This window comes from Marmota marmota, unplaced genomic scaffold, assembly GCF_001458135.2.
Source record: "Marmota marmota marmota unplaced genomic scaffold, marMar, whole genome shotgun sequence".
Lineage (NCBI taxonomy): Eukaryota > Metazoa > Chordata > Mammalia > Rodentia > Sciuridae > Marmota > Marmota marmota.
This window is the reverse complement of record NW_025999900.1, coordinates 58,604,815-58,625,535: the sequence shown is the minus strand read 5'-3', so window position 1 is coordinate 58,625,535 and position 20,721 is coordinate 58,604,815. Positions and strand designations below refer to the sequence as shown.

At 51.5% G+C, this 20,721-nt stretch overlaps 2 protein-coding genes across 7 annotated transcripts; one reads left to right on the top strand and one right to left on the bottom strand.

Moving 5' to 3' along the window:
- The first annotated feature begins 1,812 nt into the window (after window positions 1-1,812).
- On the top strand, window positions 1,813-3,494 carry LOC107150181 (interferon alpha-inducible protein 27-like protein 2). Its single transcript, XM_015495131.2, has 4 exons — window positions 1,813-1,942; window positions 2,065-2,094; window positions 2,586-2,747; window positions 3,281-3,494. Exons 1-4 carry the CDS (start codon window positions 1,936-1,938, stop codon window positions 3,478-3,480), a joined length of 399 nt encoding a protein of 132 aa, XP_015350617.1. The 5' UTR covers window positions 1,813-1,935; the 3' UTR covers window positions 3,481-3,494.
- A 5,291-nt stretch (window positions 3,495-8,785) lies between these two features.
- On the bottom strand, window positions 8,786-18,944 carry LOC107150163 (interferon alpha-inducible protein 27, mitochondrial-like). Of its 6 annotated transcripts, none has more exons than XM_048799250.1 (7): window positions 18,820-18,852; window positions 13,376-13,532; window positions 11,806-11,910; window positions 10,907-11,011; window positions 9,945-9,974; window positions 9,461-9,718; window positions 8,786-9,009 (listed from the first exon to the last, which is right to left on the bottom strand). In XM_048799250.1, the coding sequence occupies exons 1-7, from the start codon at window positions 18,835-18,837 to the stop codon at window positions 8,927-8,929; spliced, it is 756 nt and encodes a 251-aa protein (XP_048655207.1). In that variant the 5' UTR covers window positions 18,838-18,852; the 3' UTR covers window positions 8,786-8,926. The 6 variants fall into 6 exon arrangements, with proteins under 6 accessions (XP_048655207.1, XP_048655209.1, XP_048655208.1 ...); XM_048799252.1 differs by having other exon boundaries at window positions 9,461-9,622; XM_048799251.1 differs by lacking the exon at window positions 18,820-18,852 and adding an exon at window positions 14,503-14,710.
- Between the last annotated feature and the right edge of the window lie 1,777 nt (window positions 18,945-20,721).

Below are 20,721 nucleotides of genomic sequence, written 5' to 3'. Positions count from 1 at the left end.
AAGATCACTTTTCCCCCCAGTGCTGGGAATGAAACCCAGGGCCTCGAGCCTGCTCCACAAATGCTCCATCCTTGAGCTCACCCAGTCAACAAAGACTTCTTCAAATGACAAAGCTCATTGCTGATGAGGGATAGAAAGATACAATAAGTGTTGGCGAGGATGTGGGGGGAAAAGGTACACTCATACACTGCTGGTGGGACTTCAAATTGGTGCAGCCAATATGGAAAGCAGTGTGGAGATTTCTTGGAAAATTGGGAATGGAACCACCATTTGACTCAGTTATCCCTCTCCTTGGTCTATACCCAAAGGACTTAAAAACAGCATACTACAGGGACACAGCCATATTAATGTTCATAGAAGCACAATTCAAAATAGCTGAACTGTGGAACCAACCTAGATGCCCTTCAGTAGATGAATGGATTAAAAAAGGTAGCATATATACACAATGGAATATTACTCAGCAATAAAAGAGAATAAAATCATGGCATTTGCAGGTAAATGGCGGGAGTTAGAGACGATGATGCTAAGTGAAGTTAGCCAATCCCAAAAAACCAAATGCCAAATGTTTTCTCTGATATAAGGTGGTTGATTCATAGTGGGGTAGGGAGGGGGAGCATGGGAGAAATAGACAAACTCTAGATAGGGCAGAGGGGTGGGAGGGAAAGGGAGAGGGCAGGGTTAGCAATGATGGTGGGATGTGATGGACAGTATTATCCAAAATACATGTATGAAGACACACACACACACAAAGAAAAATATAGATCTGCTCAAATACTTCTTAGAGAATGTAAACTAATACACTGATTTTGGAGAGCAATTTATTGGTATTAAGTACTTTTTTTTTTTTTTCTTTTGACCAGGGATTGAACCCAGGGCGCTTAACAACTGAGCCACATCCTCAGCCTCTTTTTGTTATGTTTTATTTTGAGGCAGGATCTCACTGAGTTGCTTAGGGCCTAAATTGCTGAGGCTGGCTTTGAACTTTGCATCTTCCTGCCTCAGCCCCTCAAGCCACTGGGATTACAGGCGTGGGCTACCCCGCCGGGCTTGAAATACCTTTTCTGACCCAGCAGTTCTACCTCTGGGGATATATTATCAGAAAATATTGGTGCCTCATTATGTTAGCAAGATAACTTGTAAGAGCAAAATTAGGAGGAATTTGGACCTTTTGGAAGGGAGGACAATGCGTTGAACTGTAGAAAATCCTCAGGACAGAATATTTGATGACAATTGAATATCATGTTGAGTTCTGAGAAGGCAAATGTGAGAGACTGCACACAGGTCAGTGGGGGTTGGGGATGATACCAAAGAGCACGCAAGAAGGGGGTGATGGATAAATAAAATAGTCTATGTACCAGCTGGTGGTTCCAGCACTGTACGACGTTGTCCAAAGTCACAGAGGTGTGCTTAAAGGGATGACGTTTATTTTGTGCAAATTAGACCCCAATGAACTTGACTTTCAAATATCTTGTGGAAAAATACTAAGCAGCCTGAGAAAATCTAAATGACCAATTAGATACAAGAGCAATTTGCAAGTTATTTTGTTTGTCTTTTTAAAGTTTTCGATTTTATTTTGTTTGGTTTTTGCAGCGAATACTGATTCCGATACGGGGAGGAGGGAGGTTAAACTGGGAAGCAGCGCCACCTGCTACAGTTTTCGGGGCTTGGGAGTTCTTTTCTCTTTGGTAGATCCTGAGCACGGACCAACCCCCCACCCCACCCCCAGCCCCCCACCCCCGCCCGGTAGGATGCACCTGCAGCGGGCGAGGCGGCGGGCCAGGGGCGGGCGAGCAGGTGGGCGGAGCGCGGGGTCCAGCGCTTAGCTCAGGGTGCCGGGCTGCGAGGGCGGGCCTTGTCCCGATTGGTTCCCGAGGAAGCAACCCTCCAAGAGCCTTGTCATTTCCTGAGCGGAGCTGGGACCGGGACGGCCTCGTCATGCTGAGTGAGTCTCCCTGGGCCAAGGACAGGCCCCACCCCGACCCTGGCCCTGGAAGCCCGGGGAGCCGCCGGGTTGCCTCGCTTGTCAATCACCTGGCTAACTCGCTCTCCCGCCCCTCTCTTTAGAACAGGCGGCTGCAGCTGCAATCGGAGGAGGTTTGTTTCCTGACCCCGCGCAGCTGGGAGACTGGAGACGCGGCGCGGCAGGGTTCAGGGGGCTCCCAGCCGCCCACCGGCCATTCCTGGAGCTTCCTAGGCGAAGCGCGGGGCCAGGAGGGCGCACTTGCAGTACTCCAGGGGGAAAAGTTACCCAGGGTCTCCTTTAGTCCTTACCAATCATGGGCACATGGGGACATGGGGAAGGTGAGGACGATTGCTGCTAAAATCTACAGTGGTGATGGCACACAGTGAAGGACAGCGACATAGCAGCGTCACACAGCAGGTTAAGACAAGACCAGGCTACTCCTGATCCTCCTGCGACCTCGTCGCCCCCTCTTGGCCCCACGCTACTCCAACTCCTTTACCTTGGGTCCCCCTCCAAGCCGTCCTCTCCCAAATGCCCAGAGCAGACCGTCCCCAGAAACTGTGAGGAATTCCTAAGGGGTCCCTCTCCCGGCCCCACCCGACCCTGCGCCTCTCCCGCACAGCGCTGGCCGTGGGCTCTGTGCCCGTGTTGCTCAACGTAATGGGCTTCACCGGGGCAGGAATCGCAGCCTCTTCTCTAGCTGCCAAGATGATGTCGGCTGCAGCCATCGCCAATGGGGGTGGAGTCTCGGCGGGCAGCCTGGTGGCGACACTGCAGTCAGTGGGTAAGGACTAAAGCCAGGTGAGGTTCCACACCAGAAGCCTTGCCCCAGGGGGGGGTCCTCTCCCCGGGCTCCTCTCTTGCCTCTTCTGGCTCCCTGCAGTTCTTCTGTCCTCACTGTCCCCACCTCGGGTTCCTTCTGAGTGACATTCCGGTGGAAGTGTAGAGGTGCTCGGTAGGGAGAAAAACGGAAGTTTGGCCCAAGATACAAGAGGTTGTACCTAGGTTGCCTAGGCTCTGGGTTCAGCCCTCCCCAAATCTGACCCCTGGGTGGCCTTGGGTGGTATCCTCCCTTCTCTGGGACTTGGTGGCCTGTGTAAAGTGGTGAATCTTCAGCTTTCTGGTCTGTGTGTGGATGGTGACCCCTCTCCTCTGTCTCTCAGTTCCCATGGATTCATCCTGTCGTCTCTCAGCTACCTCCAGAGTTCTCTGTCAAAGCAGAGCCCTGGGTGACTCAGGAAGTAGAGGAGGGATCCAGGGGCTCTCTGGACCTCAGGCTTGGCCATTACCCTGTGCTCACCCTCTGTCTCTCCCCAGGGGCAGCTGGGCTCTCCACCTCATCTAACATCCTCCTGGGCTCTGTTGGGTCTGCTTTTGGAGCCTGGTTGGGAGGTTCAAAAAAGACTACCACTTCCCCCCCAGATGAACCCAATGCTGAAGAGGACCAGCCAAGAGAAAATGTACCCCAAGTTGAACCTCCAAAACCCCCACTCAGATCAGAGGATGCTGAGAAATAAAGATCCATTGCTAATGTGTTGCCCATCTCTGTTCCTCGTGGCTCTGTCTGGGGAGCTGTGAGCTGGGGGTGTCAAGTCCCCCTGATTCTCCTAGCCAGCTTTGTCACAGAGGGCAAAGGGAGGGGGCAGGTTGCTCCAGCACAGTGTCAACAGATGGAAGACTTTGGTTGGTCCCAGCCTTGCAAGGGATGAACTGAATGGTCCAGAGCTGTTTGAGGGACTTCTGTGGGCCTAAGTTTACCCCTTATTCAGTGTGGGGGGACAGACATTCCTGTTGGCAGGCAGAGATGATGTGTAGTGGGCCAGTCAGTTTTGTGCTTCTGAGACAAAACAACTGATGGAAACAGAGGAGGAAAGAATGATTTGGGCTCAGGGTTTCGGTGGTATTTATTCCGTGGTTGGCTCCAAGGCAGAATCATCATGGCAGGGAGGCTGTGGTGGAGGAAAGCTGCTCCCCTGGCAGCCAGGAAGTGGAGAGAGTGAGAGGGTAAGGGGATGGGATATAACATAGCCCCCCAGTGCACACCCTCTGATGGCACATTCCCTTCAATGACACCCCGCCTCCTAGAGTTTCCACCACCTCCCATTAATATGCCATCAAATTAGGAATCCATCAATGGATGAATCCACTGATGAGATGAGAACCCTCCTGATCCGGTCACTCCTCCAGAACATTGAACTTTGCGGCACTGGGGACCAAGCCTTCAATACATATGCCTCTGGCGGAATATTTCAGATCCAGACCATAATAGCTGGAACACACGATGAACCACTGACCCCAGTGCCCTCAGCCCTTCCTCATGAAAGGCACTAGACACCCAGGAAGAGCAAGACAGTCTCTTTTTCTCGCCTGTCCTCAGTCCTGGTCCAGAGGTCAACAAGCAAACTGCTGGGGAAATACAGTGTGCTGAGTGTTAAAGTTGGGCACTGGTACCTCAGGCGAGGGAGACTGAATCAAAAACAGAAACCTCAGTATCCCGAAACTAGAAAAGGAGACTGTAATTCACGCATGGCACTCTGGGACCCTGACCATGCCCTCACCCAGACCTTGCAGTCATTGTCCACGCAAGAGATACTGCAGTGGACAGGAGGGGTCCATACTGACCCAAGGAGTCTGATATCAGGAGGAACTGGCACTCACATGAATGAGTGTGATACAGGACACCTGTTCAGTGTAGTGATGGCCTGTTAGTCAGGTTTTTGTCATTATGACCAAAATACCTTCAGCAACAACTTAGAGGAAACATTTGTTTCAGGTTTATGGTTTCAGAGATGCAGTGTATGGTCGGGTGACTCCATTGCTCTGGGCTCAAGATGAAGCAGAACACCACGGTGGAAGGGCATGGGAGAGGTGCTGCTCTGCTAATGGTGGTCAGAAAGCAGAGAGAGAGTGTGGGAGCACAATGAGCCAGGGACAACGCATATTTCCCCAAGGGCACGCCCCCAGTGACGTACATCCTCCAGCCATGCCCTGTCTGCCTACAGTTAGCATCCAGGAATTCATTCCAATGATTAAATCATCCAATGGCTTAATTCACTGATTAGGTCACAGCTCTTCTAATCTAATCATTATTGTCTATTACATGAGCTATTGAGGGACACCTTGTCTCCCAAACATAACAGATGGTTTTTGGTCACAGCAGGGAGTCCAGAGAAGACAGGGATCTCTTCCTGTGGGGGACAGCTGGAGGGACTTCCTGGAGGAAGGACAAATGGGTGGTCATCTAAAGGTACATGGAAGTCTGGCAGAGAGTGAGGTGTGCCAGGGAACCAGGTCCCAGCTGCTAGGAGGGAGTGTAGGAGAAAATAAGTAATTAGATGTTTCCATGGCAACATGGTGGGTGGCAAATACCTACAAGACTGTCAGTGAAGGGGGACATCCAGGCAGCCTGGGATATGCAGGTCTTGGAGGGATGTGGGTCTAGACTGGATGACCTCCATCCTGACCGACTTCTGCGCCCACGTGCTTCCGGTCCTGCTGCTGCTCTCTATACCCAGCCCTCTTGACTCCTTGCCCCAGGGCCCTCCCTGCAGGCCCCAAGGCAGGCTGCAAGTGTCGGGGTGTTGGCCCCTCAAGAATATCCCTGGACCAATGATGGATGGGAGCTAGAGGATAAACTCCCCTTGGATGGGACCCCAGCTGCCCACGGTACACACTCATCCACTAGTGGACGTTCTGTGGCTACCTTCCTGTCCCTGTCTCACTTCCATTTTCCCCCAATTGGTGCTTCCTGGGGTCACGTCCCAAATAAACAACTTGCACTCAAATCTTTGTCCCCAGGTCTCAGTCTAAGACAGATCCCTCCCACTGCTCAGGGCCTCCCACAATCGCATGGGACTGAGCACAATATTGAACTGTTCCTGAAATCCTCTTCGGACCAGCATTCAGAAGAGCAGCTGTCCTGGCATGTATGCAAAAAAGCAGTTCTCAGAGAGGTTTGCCCTGTTGCAATATATGTGACAAAAGGACTCTCTGTCCTTCAAGATACAGATTTATCTAGACATTCCCGTCCAGGACTGCTCTTCTTGTTCCCTTAACTTGTCTGGGTTCTTGGGACAGAAAGGAGCATTTCCAGGCGTGGTATGTTACTGGCCTTCTTTTCTTCAAGGAGGATCCACCCACAAGTAGATCATTTTCAGCCTATGGCAAGATGCCAGCTCCAACAGCAGCAGAGGCAATGTCTGCTGTTGGGACCCTGAGGGCTTCAGAGGGGTGGGGCTCACAACTGCTTCCCTTTCTGTGGAACCTCCTGGAATGTTGATATCAGGCTCTGCCACAGGATGCTCTGTCAGTCCAGGGACAGCTCTGTGATCTGTCTGAGCCGTCACAGGGCCACCCCCTTACTGGGTGTAAGCATGGGAGCCTTGGTTTTCCAGAGCCGGTGAGATTCCCTGGGAGAGTCCTCGCAGGCCTGCCCCTGCTGTTGTTCCTATTGTTGTCCTGCCTCTTTTAATTAGGTCTTGAGCTCTCACTCTCTGGAGAGTGGCCGTAAACTCTAGACCTTCCCTGATGGAACTCCAGGGGTTGGTCAGTGGTGTTCACTATGAACTTTTCATGGGGTACTTCTTTTTTGGTACTGGGGATTGAACCCAGGGATGCTTAACCACTGAGCCACTTTTTCTAATATTGTATTTAGAGACAGGGCCTTGCTAAGTTGCTGAGGCTGGCATTGAACTCATCATCCTCCTGCCTCTGGAAGCACTGGGATTACAGGCATGTGCCATCATGCCCAGCTCATGGGATACTTCTTTATCCAAGGGGACAGCTATTTAATGTCTAAGTATGCAAACCATGACCAGGTGTCCCCTTTACAGGAGACTTGTTCATGCTGGCACATGTCCTTGTGGCTCCTGTCTGACTATGTCACTTACTCCAAGATGGCCCCTCTGCCGCAGAGCCCTGGCAGGAGGAGAGTTAGACTTGGGGGTGAGGTCGGGTGTGAGACGGAGGAGGCAGCTCGACACAGCCCACAAGTGACAGAAGCAGCCGGTTGCTCACAGGTCCAGATGGAGAGGGCAGCCTGCCTCACAGGGCCATGGGACCAGGGAGCCACCTGGCACCCGTACGCTCAGCTGGTAGGTGGGAGGAAGAGGCAAAAGCCCCTTGGGCCAGTGTCTTTTTTGGGGACCAGGGCATTGCCAAGCAGGTTTCCCCTGGGAGTCCTAGCTGGGGGGGCTAGAACGAGCAGGCGAGAGTTCTGGGAGGTCCCACTGACGGAGAGTTGGTCCCTGTGGCAATTCTGTGCAGTCACACAAGGACGATGGCCAGTGGGGTGACCAGGCAGGTGTGTCCAGCCACCCTGTAGGGAGGTGGTCACCAGGAGGACCTGGATGGACCGTCTCGAGAGGAACATGCGGTGGGTGGAGGACTGGAAATCGTGTCAAGGGTGACCGAGTCCTGCTTCTGGCAGGACAAAGTCCAATTTGCTGCCCACATCCCAGGAGCATTGATGAAGAGTGAGGGTCTTCACACTTATTTGGAAGCTTTCACCTTTCAGTATGAAGCTCCTGCTCTCCATGGTGCCTGGTACTCTCTGGTCAAGAGACCAACCTCTCCAGAGATACCAGCCTCAGTGATCTGTGGGGAGGAACCCTTGGGGTCTGACTGCTTCTTAAACAGCCTGGCCACCAGCCCTCTTGCTGTCAGCCTACCTTTGTGCTGAACTCCAGAGGCCTGGGCCACTCCGGTGGCTGAGCTGCGCGGGGTCCTGTGGGGCGAGTTCTCCTGTCTTTACCAACAACTAAGATTCTGCTTTCATGGTGCTGCTAAGTAGGACCCCTTGTCCAGGTCATTTCTGGCTCCTAAAATTTTGTTACTGTCATCTCCTCTTTCCTTCTCTTTCTCCTTATAGGCCATGGCTTCTTTAATCCCTGACAGGTATTTTAGTGCTCTTTTGAGAGGGAGGAAAGGTCAAAGCAACCATTTTTTTTGTTGGGTTCATTCTCTTATTGCTCGGAGTCAGAAGGTTCCTTGGTGTTCTTCAGGATGTGTTTGTTTGCACTGAGAGACACCCTGCTGGATTGCACAAGAGAAGTTGCTTTCTCTGCTACCACATCCTCCAAAGTCTGGGAGCGGGGTAGTGATCTATCTCCTGGAGACCAGACCCCCGTGGCCCTGCTGTGGACCTCCCTTGACGTGCTGCTGTCCTCTCCTGGGTGTAGAAGGCTCACTGCCCCCGCAACAGAGCCCAAGGGAGAGGACACAGGGCAAAGCTAGCCTTCCACTCCCTGAAGCTGCACACCCAGAGAGTTGATTCTGTCCCCCTCTGAGCATGTCTGTTCTAGTCAGATTTTTCCACCCCCATGCCCAAAAGACCTGACAAGAACAATTTTAGAGGAGGAGAAGTTTATTTAGGGCTCATAGTTTCAGAAGTCTCAGCCCATAGATGGCCAGCCCCGTTCCTTGGGGCTTCAGGTAAGGCAGAACATCATGGTGGAAGAGTGTGGAAAAGGAAAACAGCCCAGGCTACTAGGGAAATGGCCACCAGACACCAAGGAGGTGGCAAGTGCAAGGACAGTAGGATCTGGCTTTGAGGGAAGTGGCTCCTGGCAGAACCCGAGCCAAACACCCACCCAGGCTGGGATGTGGGAGGTCGTTTGGTTCAACTCCCCATTTAGAGAAGGACAAACTGAGGCACAGGAGGAGTGACCGCCCAGAGTGACACACACTGTCAGTAGCAGGGCAGGGGACAGCTCCTGTCTTCACACTTACTTCATTCCTGCTCAGCACACACCCACACATGGTGGGAGAGAGCCCCTGCCTGGCCCTTCCCACCCATCTTGGAAGCAGGAGGCGAGGCTCGGGTGGGTTGCAACAACAAGCTTTATTCTCAAGAAATGTATGTCCTTGGTGCTGACCCTCCAGGACTGGCCCCTCCCGGGTCAGGCTGAGGGGCAGTACCACCTCTTCCTGGGGTCCTCTTCTCTATGGGAGTAGCAGGAACTATTACAAACCCACTATGCGGGCCATAATGGCAGACCCAGCAGAGCCCAGGGCCATTTTGGACGACAAGGACAGTCCAGCCGCTCCTGGGAAAAAGCAGAGGGTGAGCAGAGGGGGGAGGGCCAAGGCAGCTCTGAAGGACAAAAGTGCAGGGCCAGGGATGCTCCTCATGAGGGCCCGAGGCGGGGCACCCCACAGCAGACCCTCTGTTTCCTGAACCCCAGCATCTTGGTCTAGGGGAGAGGCGCTGCCAGCAGTGGCCCAGGAGGGACTCCAGTGGTGGATCCGCGGGAACTGCCTTGCTCCGCGTAGAGGAAGGCTGAGCCCCAAGTGGGAGGAGATGCTCCAAGTGACCTGGCCCTAAGCCAGCAGCTCTAGCCAGGGCTCCCCCCACCCCCCACCCTCAGAGAAACCCGAGAGAGAAGAGGAGGGTGAGGCAGGATTGCGGCCGAGGGCCACGGGTGAGATCTGGGCTGGGTCCTTGGTGGCTCCTGTGTTCCTCCATCCCCTCCCCAGCAAGCCCTGCCGAACACCTACCCACTGACTGCAGAGTAGCCACCAGGCTGCCCGCGGAGACTCCGCCCCCGTTGGCAATGGCAGCTATGGACATCATCTTGGCCGCCAGTGAGGAGGCAGCGATTCCTGTCCCAGTGAAGCCAATGGCACCCAGAACCACGGGTACGGCACCCACGGTCAGGACTGTAGGGGAGAGGAGCTGCATGGGGGTGGATCCAGGGGAAGGACTCCCTGCTCCCTGGGCCCATCCCGAGGCCTCACAGAGTCTGTAACTGGGCTCTGAGCTTGGGAGAGACCACAGGCAAGGATAGCAGTGATGAGCCCAGGGCAGTGAGGCAGGGAACGTGGGGGAAGGACTGGGGGCCACCAGGACAGGGGGCTGCACTCCCAGAGGGGACTGCTATGGGTTGCCCAGGCCTCAGGCCCTCCTGAGGAGCCCTGGCATCTCTGACTGCACCCTGGGTTTGGGGGAAGCGGGGCTGGAACCCCCTTCCTGCAGGCTTACCTCCACCAGTCATGACTGCAGCAGCCTTGACTAGAAGGGAAAGAACATGCTGTGAGGCTCACACGTCGTGCCTCCCTCTTCCTGCCAAAGACCCACTGTAGGGAGCTGCTGCCCAGGAAGGAATGGCCCCTGCCTGCCCCTCCCTGCTTTTCTCAGAGAAGCAGGACTTTGCAGAAGGTGTGATTGCTGGGGAGTCTTAGTTCAGAGATCAAGGACCTGTCCTGAATGTGTTTACCCACCCTGGTCAAGAGGATCTGGGAACAGGGGTTTAGGGTCCTGGTTCTCCCTGGTTTGGGCAACAGGCATGTGAAGGTCAAGCCCTGAGTGATCAGGGGCATCCTCTGGACCCAGGAACCAGGTTGAAAGGCATTTGCTGCTCAACTTATTGGCAGGCAGGGAAGGTGACGCCCAGCCAGCAGGCAGCTTGGCACACTGGGCTCCTTACATGGAAGGCTGTCCATCTCATGGCCTGCCTGCTGGTCTCAACCAGAGGTCACGGGTGTGGGTGGCTGGCCTTTCCCCTGGTGTGTGCGGAACCTGGCCTGCCTGAGGGTTCCTCCCAAACCCCACCCCACCCTCTGCTGTTGGAATATCTCCAAACTTTTGTTCTACTTCCTGTCCCAAGCTCTGAAAACATCCTCCCACCCCTCCTCCCTGCCCAGGGCACAGGGACAATGGTAAATGTTCCTTGGTAAATAAGGCACAGTATTAACTTCTCTGGGGCTGTTAGTAGAATTAAATGAATTGACAAATATCAAGTGCTAAGCCAAAAAAAACTTAATAATTAATTTAACTGATCTTGTTATTTAAGTCTTAGGAATCCCTTCACCATGAGCTGACAATCTGTCTGCATTTCTGACGCAGAAAGGAATGCTGGTGTGCTCCAGGCCCTGACCTTCTCATCACCCTCTCTGCGCTGCACTGGGAGCCCAACAAGTAGCATCTGTTACTCAGCCAGTTACCTCCAATTGGGGCAGCAGCCACAGAGCCCACATTCAGTGCCCCCAGCAGAGGTCCAACGGCAGAGGCCACAGGGGCCAGGACAGCCTTGGATATCATCGTGGCCCCTGGGGAAGAGAAGAGGGTCAGAGGTCAGGGAAGGTATCAGAAGCTCTATCCCCCATCCATGCTGTTTGTGCTGGTGGAGTTGGAAGAAGCCCCGAATGTCCATCCAGTGTTGGGGCCCAGTCTCCTGAAGTCATGAAGAGTGCAACCCTGAAGAATCCTAACGCGGAGTTCCTGTGTATTAGCCAAAGCCAAGGACAGCATAACTCCTCATGCTAGACTAATAATGACCCTGATTAAGGAGAAAAATAAGTCTTTTAGGAGTATGTTTCCTGGCATTTTATGAGAACATCCTGTTTTGTCACTGGGAAATATGTTTTCTTAGTACTAGCAAGCCAGTTGGTTGTTTTCAATACGTTCTGCCATAGTTAAGATCTAAGCTCACACTGCCCCATGAGCTGGGCAAGAACAAAGCAGTTGCAGCTTGCAGGCTCCCCAGCCCCCACCCCCATCAACACATTGTCAGTTTCAGGACTCAGTCTTTGTGCATAATTGTGGGACCAAATGCCCATGGTTGTCCCTTGGTAAATAAGGCACAATATTAACTTCTCTGAGGTGGTTAGAAGAATTAAATGAATTGGCAAATGTCAAGTGCTAGACTTAGCAACTAAATGTAAAAACACTAATAAAATTTAACCAATCTTGTTATTTTAATCTTATGAATCTCTTCACCATGAGCTGAGGATTCGACTGCATTTCTGATGGCGAAAGGAACGCCGGTGTGCTCCAGGCCCTGACCTTCGCCACGCAGAACTGGGAGCCCAACCAGTGGTATCTGTTACTCAGAGCCAGTTACCTCCAATTGGAGCAGCAGCCGAGGTGACAGCAGAGAACCCCGACAGGAAGGAGCCAACAGTAGATGCCACAGGGGCCAGGGAAGCCTGGGATACCAGCATGGCCCCTGGGGAAGAGCAGGGGGTCAGAGGTCAGGGAAGGTATCAGAGGCTCCACCCCCACCCATCCATGCTGTTTGTGCTGGTGGAGTTGGAAGAAGCCCTGGGTGTCCACCCAGGGAGACAGAAAGGTCACAGGCAGTGGAGGCACCCCAGAGAAACCCTTGGCAACAGACAGAAGCTCCCCTAAGGACACTGATGGATCTCAAGGAAGAGTTCTCATAAGAAAAAAATAATCCAGTAGCACGACATACACAACACACTGTCCTGTGTGTAACTCACACACGTTAATGAAAACCACCACTAGTCTGCAACAGCCCATGTGGACTCCTGGCTGGCCACTTGGCACAAACGAGGTTGGGGAGGGACAGTGAAGCAGGGAGCTTACAGGGAGGACATCACACACACATCAAAGAGAGTGCATAGGTGACAGGACTGGGGATTACCTTATCTAAACAGACATCTGGAAAAATGGAAATTGGCATGTAAAACCTCCCAGCCAGAGTCAATTATAACTCCTTAAGGGAACTACTGTGTCAGCATCCAACAGCACCCACCCCTGGGACTAGGTCATTGCAACCTTCACAGAGAAAATTTGCTGCACGTTAATGAGGGGTAATAAAGCACTGACAGGGTCCTTGAGAGAACAGGGCAAGGACTAAAGGATAAATCCTAAGACCCTAGACTCTGGAAGAGCCACCTGTCTCTCCAGAGTTGGCCTACATAGCACTGCACTGCCCACAATCCCGCACATTTCTAATACACTGCTGTCTGTTCTTTGTGCATCCGGTTTCAAATTCTTCCTGAGGAATCACAAGACAATGGCCACTCTGGCTCCATGGGCAGGTCTCTTCTGCAACATGAAAACTCACACACACACACACACACAGGCTGAGATGGGTAGGGAGGCACACATTAAACATGTGAGAAAGGTTGACTTTGGGGGAGGTAAATGGAGTTGAAAAGAAACATAAATGATGGGAATAAATAAATAAACCAAAGAGGAGCCCTAGATTCAATCTCCACTAACACACACACACGCGTGCGCGCGCACACACACACACGAAGAAAGAGGGCCTGAAGTGAAGAAGTTTGTTATGATCAATGCTCAAAATCAGATCCAGTAGGACAAACTACTAGGGAAGGCTCGCCAGAGGGGGCTCCTTGACAAAGGAAACTTAGGGAGGGGGACCTAGCTAGAGATTCCCACGACCCCTAGCTGTAGACATGGACATGAGGAGGCTCACATCTGGAGAGAGAAGGAGACGCAGGAAGCGCCTAGGTCTAGCCCTTGGGGAACTGGACCCCTAGGCCTATAGCCAGGGTCTTGCCTCCCTCAGGCCCTTCTCTGAGAGGATGCCAGGGGGGACATATAGATGTGCTGGGAGGACAAGGACACTCAAGGGCAGGACTCTGCATCCTCCTTAGCGGTCCTCTCGTCCCCCAGCACCTGCCCCTTCCAAGAATACTTACCTTGTGACGAAAGGCCAGCCAGGAGGGTGCCACAGGCTGCCCCGCCAGCTTCAGCCATGGTCACTGCTGATGTTAACTGGGTGGCCAGGGAGGAGGCCAGCATGCTTGCAGACGTAAGGGCCATGCTGCCGAGCAGAAAGCTTCTATTGGACCAAACCTACCAAAGGGTAGAACTTTGGTGGAGAAATGGAACCCCCAGAACTGGCTTCCAGCCTACTGTCCTGAAAAATCTGAGGGGCTCTGGGATGGGTAGAGAGGTCTGCTGTGAGCTGGTGGGGACAGTGGACCTGGAAGGGGGCTTGGGTGAGGGAAGGAGGAATGTGGGCATCAAGGTTACCAAAAGACCCATGGTAGGGGCTAGGGGAGAGCCGCAGGGTATTGTCTTTCCTCCAGCAGCTGTTTTCTTCCTCGAGAAAAGCCCAGCACCCACTTAGCCACTTCTGGGATTCCTTTAAATCTCCATGGAGCAATTTTAAAAGCACCAAAATTGGGAAATCAGAACTAGTCACACTGTTAAGGTATGAACAGCAGCCAAGGTACTGTGGGTGCCTGCTGCTCTGTGATCTCACTAACATGAGAAACTTGGGCTTCTGTCCCCATCTTAGGGATGGGAAAACAGGGTGCAGCCCAGAGAGGGTATGCTATATGCCCCAGGCCTTGGCAAAGCAAGAGCCAGCCAGGGGCAGGTACTTCTAGTTCACAGGCACATCGTGACTGATGCTTTCCCTCCAGACACTTACCTCTCCCCTGAGCCCACTTCACCTCCACCCACCCTGGAGGCTTGAGAGAAGTCAGGGGCAGGTGGGGGCTCAAGTCCCTTCTCTCCCAATACCTAACTTTTTAAAAAATCTGATGCCTTATTTTTTTCTCATTTTAAGTTGATACTGTGACCTACATAATGGTGGGATTTGTGGGATATATTCATACATGCACAGAGCATAATTGGGTAATTTCATTCCCTCGTTTTCCCTTCTCTCTTCCCTCCCTCTGATCCCCTTCCTCTATTCCAATCACAGCTACCCGGATGAAAGAAAGGATCTGTGGGAGAGTGGGTGCACACTGGGCACTGCCCACCTGAGGTTGGGGGCCACAGCAAGAGGCAGTCCCTTCCACCCTCCCTGCCTTACCTGGTGAAGGGAAGTCCTCAGAGTGTGGAATGGACCCTGGTATTTATCTAGAGCATGTGTTCTTTGTCCAGCCCCAACACTGATGAAGCCCCCGCCAACTGGCTGCAGGGCACGCCCAGTGCTTGGGCGGCCAAGGAGCTAGGTTTCATTTTCCTAGGAAACAGAAACTAAGGAGGCCAAAGTGAAATCTGGCAACCATGAAATGCTGGCTTCCTTAGGTGGATGATGGAAACCAAAAAGCCCCAGATAGGAGCCAATAAAACCAGAATTACAACTGATCTCTGGCTGGCCTAACCTGGCTCTGCCATATTTCCTGATTTTTGTTTCTATTAATCATAAAGTTTCTGTGAAAGGGGGAAGGGAGTTTAGCTGTCTTCCCAGTTTTGGCTAAACTATAATCAAATTAATTTTTCCTTTCCCTTTATTTATTTTTTAATTTAATTTTTATTTTTTTGTACTAGGGATTGAACCCAGGGGCGTTTAACCATTGAGCCACATTCCCATCCCTTTTTTATAGTTTATTTAGAGACAGGGCCTTGCTACATTGCTGAGGCTGGCTTTGAACTTGCAATCCTCCTGCCTCAGCCTCTTAAACTGTTGGGATTACAGGCGTGTGCTAACTCAACCTGCTTTATATCACTTTTGATAATGGAGATCAACTCATACCTGAGATAATCTTCCCAGAGTCTGCATCATATTCTCAGCTCTTAATGTTGTATGGGCTAATTTGGAAGTTAGGTCAGGCTGACCTTATTCTGCTCAGACATCTCACCCTGCGCAAAATTGGCTCCCCCTCCTGTAAGAGTCCACTTGCATAGAAGCTGACACCCCCACCCACTTGCACCCTGACACTATGGAGCTGGTGCTAGCTTACTTCCTGAGTGGGTACGGGAGGTGCCAATTCTGAGAACTTGGTGACACTTTATGAAATGTGTGTTATAATTGTACTTGCCTCTTGCTGCGTCCGGCCAAAGGAGCCGAGTCCGGCGAGGGACGGCGAGGTTAAAAGACACAGGACACCAAGGTTCTTCATCCAGGAGAGAGAGAGATTTTATTTTTTCTACCCCCCTTATATATATCCTCCCACACTCAGGGTTAAGCACACACACACACACACACACACACATACTCTGCTCTACAGGAAGCGGTCTCGAGCAGCCTTAAGCAAACTAGGTCAGGTTTTGCAGGTCGGTCATGCAAGGCCCAGCTGGGCCAACTAAGGAGCAAGTACAATCTGTCCCAGGCTCTCATGAGGGCAGATAGACAGGAAGCCCACAAGGCTGATTCATGCTTCAGTGGTACTCGCCTCCACATGCGGAACAAGGAACAGGAAACTTACTCCCGTTCCAGGGCCAGGGGCTTCACCACAGCCTCTCCTGTCCCCCTTCTTTGTGTTTTTAAGAAGAACTAAGAGTCTTCTTTGCCTACCAATGTTGGCCTCCTAACCCACGTTCAGTGTCTTAGGCTTCAGAACTGTCTGCTTTCTGCTCCCTAGGCTCTGGCTAGAATAAATCCTTTGTCTTTACTTCAAAAAGATTGGGATTTTGGAATAGTGCCTAAATATTGGGAAGCCCCAGAGAGATATCCTCTGGGGTCCAGGCTGTGCCTCTCGGCCCATCGGGACCCCCCACCACACAGAAAGGGGCACCTTCCCCTCTAGTTGTGGGAGCTCTCTGTTTTGTCCCGTTTGGATCCTATGTGGTGACTGACTTAAGCCTGGCCTTGAAGGAAGACTAAGAAAACTGCGTGTGTTTGGAGGTACCTTGTTTGTTCTCTCCATTTTGGGTTGAATGTCAACCTAGAGGAGAATCAACCAGATTGACTGTCAAGCCTTAGAGGTGTTTCAGCTGGGTGGATTGTGAGGCCTTGTGTCTCAAATAAACTGGATACCTGTCGAGATGCCAGTTTTGGACCCAGGTGCTCCGCTACATAGATTGTGGTGATGATCTGGGACTGGGATGGAGGAGAGTCTGTTTTCTGAGGATAACTGTAGTTACATGCTTGCCTGACCACCTAACATTGCTCCTTCATTGTTGCCCCAGCGAGAAAACCTTCTTCTTTCCCAACTCACTGCCCCTGGATCCACCAACTATCTAATTTGACTTTTGCCTACCAGTTTCTTCCCATTTCTGCCTGTTGTTCTAACTTTTGGCCTTATCATGGGATCTAATCAGTCCTGTCTTTTGACCCTTTTGAACTACATGTTGAAAAACTTCTCATCAGGGCTTCACATTGACTATGGGGTGCCTGTGACACCAGGGCACCTCCAAATTCTGTGTGAGGTAGAACGGCCCTCTTTCAATGTTGGATGGCCATCTGAGGGCTCTCTGGAAGCCCTCATAGTCCAGAAGGTCTGGAATGTGGTAACTGGCAGGCCTGGCCATCCTGACCAGTTCCCATATACAGACCAATGACTAGATTTGGTTCTTAATCCTCCAAAATGTTTACAAAAATGCCTCAAGGATGCACCTAGATCAGCCAAAGTCCTGGCTCTTCAGAATATCAGAGGTTTCCAGGGTCGTAACAGACAAGAACTAAGAGTCTTCTTGGCACCCTTCTGCCTCTGTTCTTCCCCCTTCAGATGAGGATGAAATGTTGCCACCTCCCTATGCTCCTCATGGGCCCCACATTCCTTCTCGTTCATCTGTGTCTTCTCCAAGGTCCCCTGGGTCTGTTCTTTCATCACCAGAAGGGCACATAACTTCCCCCATCCTCACGGGGAGATAAACACTTGACAGAAGTGGTGGTGTCTTCCCCATCTCTCTTCTCGGCTCCCTTGCTGCTGATTTCCAGGGTGCGACTCCTCCCCCAACCCCAACTTTTCCCATGTTGCTCCTCCGGCAGCTACCCTCAGGAAGGGATGGAACCACTGTCTTTGTGTATGTCCCCTTGACAACTTCAGATATATAATTGGAAAAATCAAAATCCTCCTTTCTCTGCACACCCACAGGCCCTCATTTCTCTCCTCGATGCCACTTTCTGCATGCACAGGTCTGCTTGCGACGACTGCCAGCAGCTCTTGCTGGCTCTTGTCACTTTTGATGAGCAGGACTGCCTCAGGGTGGAGGCCAAGAGAGCCATCCTTTCAGTGGCCAGTTGCACCAAAGCCAAGGGACAACAATTGTTAGAGGAGGCCCTTCCTGACATCCATCCTGATTAGGACCCTAACTCTGGGGCAAAGAATGTTCATTTGGACGCCTATCACCGGCATTTGTTAGGGGGACTAAAAGGGGCTACTAAAAAGCCCATTAAATTGTCTAGAACTACTGAGGTACTCCAAGGCCCCAACAAAGCTCGAAGCTTATTCCTTGAAAAGCTGCAAAATGCTTTCAGGACATTTTCCCACTTTGACTCAGAGGCACCAGAAAATACGTGAACTATAAATCTGATTTTTTTCTCTCCATAGCCCTATTACAGAGAAACAAATCTGTGAACTTCTAGGAATGGCAGTTACTGCAGGCTTTGGATTGCCTCCTTTACAGAACTAGCAAGGTCTTTGTTTAAGCCACCACAGGAACTAGCCCTTTAAAATGGACTAAGAAGGAACCGCAGGCCTTTGAAGCCACCAAGCCCTGGTCAAGGTCCTTGCTCTGACTCTGCCCGCTGCTATTGAGTCCTTCACCCTGCTTGTGGCAAAAAGTCCAAGGGTTGCCAAAGGGCCTCTCACACAAGATCTTTGACCCTGAAAAAGGACAATAGCCTATCTATCTAAAAGATTGGACCTGGTAGCATCCAGATGGCCTTCCTGCTTATGTATCATAATGGCCACTGCCCTTATGGTCAGAGAGGCCAATAAGTTAACTTTGGGACAATCCCTCAGAGTGGCGACCACACTTTGTAGAGACCCTCCTAAACGGTGCACTAGGTAGATGGATGACTAATAGTCGTATTATTCAATATCAGAGTTTGTTGCACTACCACCCTCAACTCACCTTTGCCCCCACAAGGGCCCTTAACCCCACCTGGCTGATACTAGAAGACAACCCACTTGAGCCCCTCCACGACTACAAGGCTATGCTTGACCAGGTGAGCTCAGGAAGGCCAACTTGACCATGTTCCTTTGACTGAGGCTGAAAGACATCCAATGGCAGCTGTCAAGTCATAGAAGGGGCTTGGAAGGCTGGAGCCTCGGTCACAACAGAAACCGAAGTCATTTGGGCTCAAGCACTCTTGAGGGGAAACTCGGCACAGTGAGCAGAACTAATCACCTTGACACAGGCTTTAAGGGAACGCTATTTTGTTGGGTTTGGATTCCCGGTGGTGACCAATTGGAGCCCAGCCATGAAGAGACGCATGAAGCTTCATGTGTAGAGGTACCTTATTTACTCTCTCCATTTTGGGTTGGATGTGAAGCCTAGGGGCAAATCAAGCAGACTGACTGTAAAGCCTTCAGGTGTCTCAAGCAGGTGGGGACGTTGCCTCCTGGCTGAAATGGGTGTTGGAAACCAGTGGACTTTCTGGGTTGGTTCTCCTGAAGGAAGAGTCTATAAGCCTTTTCTTGTATCTGTTAGAGAGACTTAAGGTAGTTAACAAGAGACTGGTGGCTGATTTTAGCCAAATGAATATCAGAAACCCAGGGAAGTAGACGGGTTGTCTCCCATATATAATCTCAAAGATTAAGGGGTGCATCGGGCACGCAAAAGAGCAACAGGCAAAGGCACTGGCCACCCAGCACTGTCTCTAATGTAAATCTACTGAGGGTCTGGTTCACGTGCTCAACCTGTGCAGAACTTTGAGGCTGGTCAGCGCAATGAAATTTCCAGTCGCTGCAGTGAATGCCGGCCTGACAGCTGACCTTCTGGTGACAGGCAGTTCACAGCCTGGTGGGACTTTATTAAGAAGAAATTTTGTTGGATACACTTCTGGCCAACCTGAGAAAGTATCCACAAAAATAAAGAGAAACGTATAACTACTGGAGGGAGGTCTTACCTCGGTGAAGCCAATCTCCCAGTGATCTCCAGGCAGCTCTCCTCGATTGCGGACCCCAGAATGGGTCCACCTTTCTTGTTGGGCATTTACCTGTTGGCAGGCTGGACATTGCCCAGAGATGTCCTGGGACGTTGTTTTAGCCCTGGGATACAATATGTCTTAGAAATTCAGCCAGTTGATTCTTCCCCCAAGGAGTTGTTGCACATAAATCCAATACTAATGTTCTTCCCAAAGCTCAGGGTACCATGGTCTGGAGTCAGGAGGACCCACCAGCTTCTGATTTTGTTCCCCCTTTTCTTTAACCTTCTCTTTTTCTTCTGGCAGATAATGTGGGAGGGAAGGAAGGCTGGTTTGGGGATACAAGGCCAAAGGGAACATGGTGACTGGTTCTGGTTTGGAGTCCAGGGCCTCTTGTTGAGCTGTCTCATTGGCAAAATTATTGCCCTTGATGACCAGAGAGTCTCCTTTTTGGTGACCTGGGTAGCGACGACAGCCTCCTGCTTAGGTAATCAAATTGTCTCAAGTAGAGCCAATGTTTCCTTTTTATTTTTAATAGAATTTCCCTTGGCAGTTAGCAACCCTCGCTCCCTGTAGATGGCTTAATGCACATGTAGGGTGGCAGAAGCACACCTATTGTCTGCTCTCTTGGCCCTGGCCAGAAGAAATCCTTTTCTTTACTTCAAAAAGACCTAGAGTTTTATTTGGGATTTTGGAGTCATACCTTAACAGTGTCTTCACACGAGAGGATTTCAGGCAAGACACTAGGCTTAGCAAAAGTATAGCAATGTTTACTAGAAGAAAAAGAAGCAGGGGTGGGGTGGGTGGGTGGGTGGGGGGAGCACCCACAGGGAGAGAGGTGGGCCCTCTCCCACTTACATCCCAGCTTTTAATGGGGTGGAGGGAGATTGTTAGGTCTCACCCAAGTATCACCTGTGGGCTCTGGTCGGACGGACTACTCTAGCTAACAATCAAAGGGCAACTCTTGGTCATCCTTCCTGGCTGACAGGTCCTAATTGGAACTGGTTTGGCCAAATTCATGGTGAGGGGGCCCACAATCATCAGTGATGATCACCCCTCTTTCCTAGCCTGGAAATCTCTGGTTGTATTTTTGTGCAGGGTCATGCTTAAGGTGTCTTAGCAACTAGGCCCTGCTAAGCAAACCTATCTTTGTCCTCCCCTGGATTTATCTGTTTTTCTCCAGTTGTAAGAAGATTCATCTATGGGGCTGAGATCAGGCAAGGGTCCTGAAATAGCTGTCTTGCCAGGCCTTCCACTACCACTGAGACAGGA

Coding starts and splice junctions, on each gene's coding strand:
- LOC107150181 (XM_015495131.2), top strand. Junction 2,095..2,585: donor TGCAGCTGCAATCGGAGGAG/GTTTGTTTCCTG, acceptor TCTCCCGCACAG/CGCTGGCCGTGGGCTCTGTG. Junction 2,748..3,280: donor GGCGACACTGCAGTCAGTGG/GTAAGGACTAAA, acceptor GTCTCTCCCCAG/GGGCAGCTGGGCTCTCCACC.
- LOC107150163 (XM_048799250.1), bottom strand. Junction 11,911..13,375: donor GGCTGGCCTTTCGTCACAAG/GTAAGTATTCTT, acceptor GCTCTTCCCCAG/GGGCCATGCTGGTATCCCAG. Junction 11,012..11,805: donor GGCTGCTGCTCCAATTGGAG/GTAACTGGCTCT, acceptor TCTCTTCCCCAG/GGGCCACGATGATATCCAAG.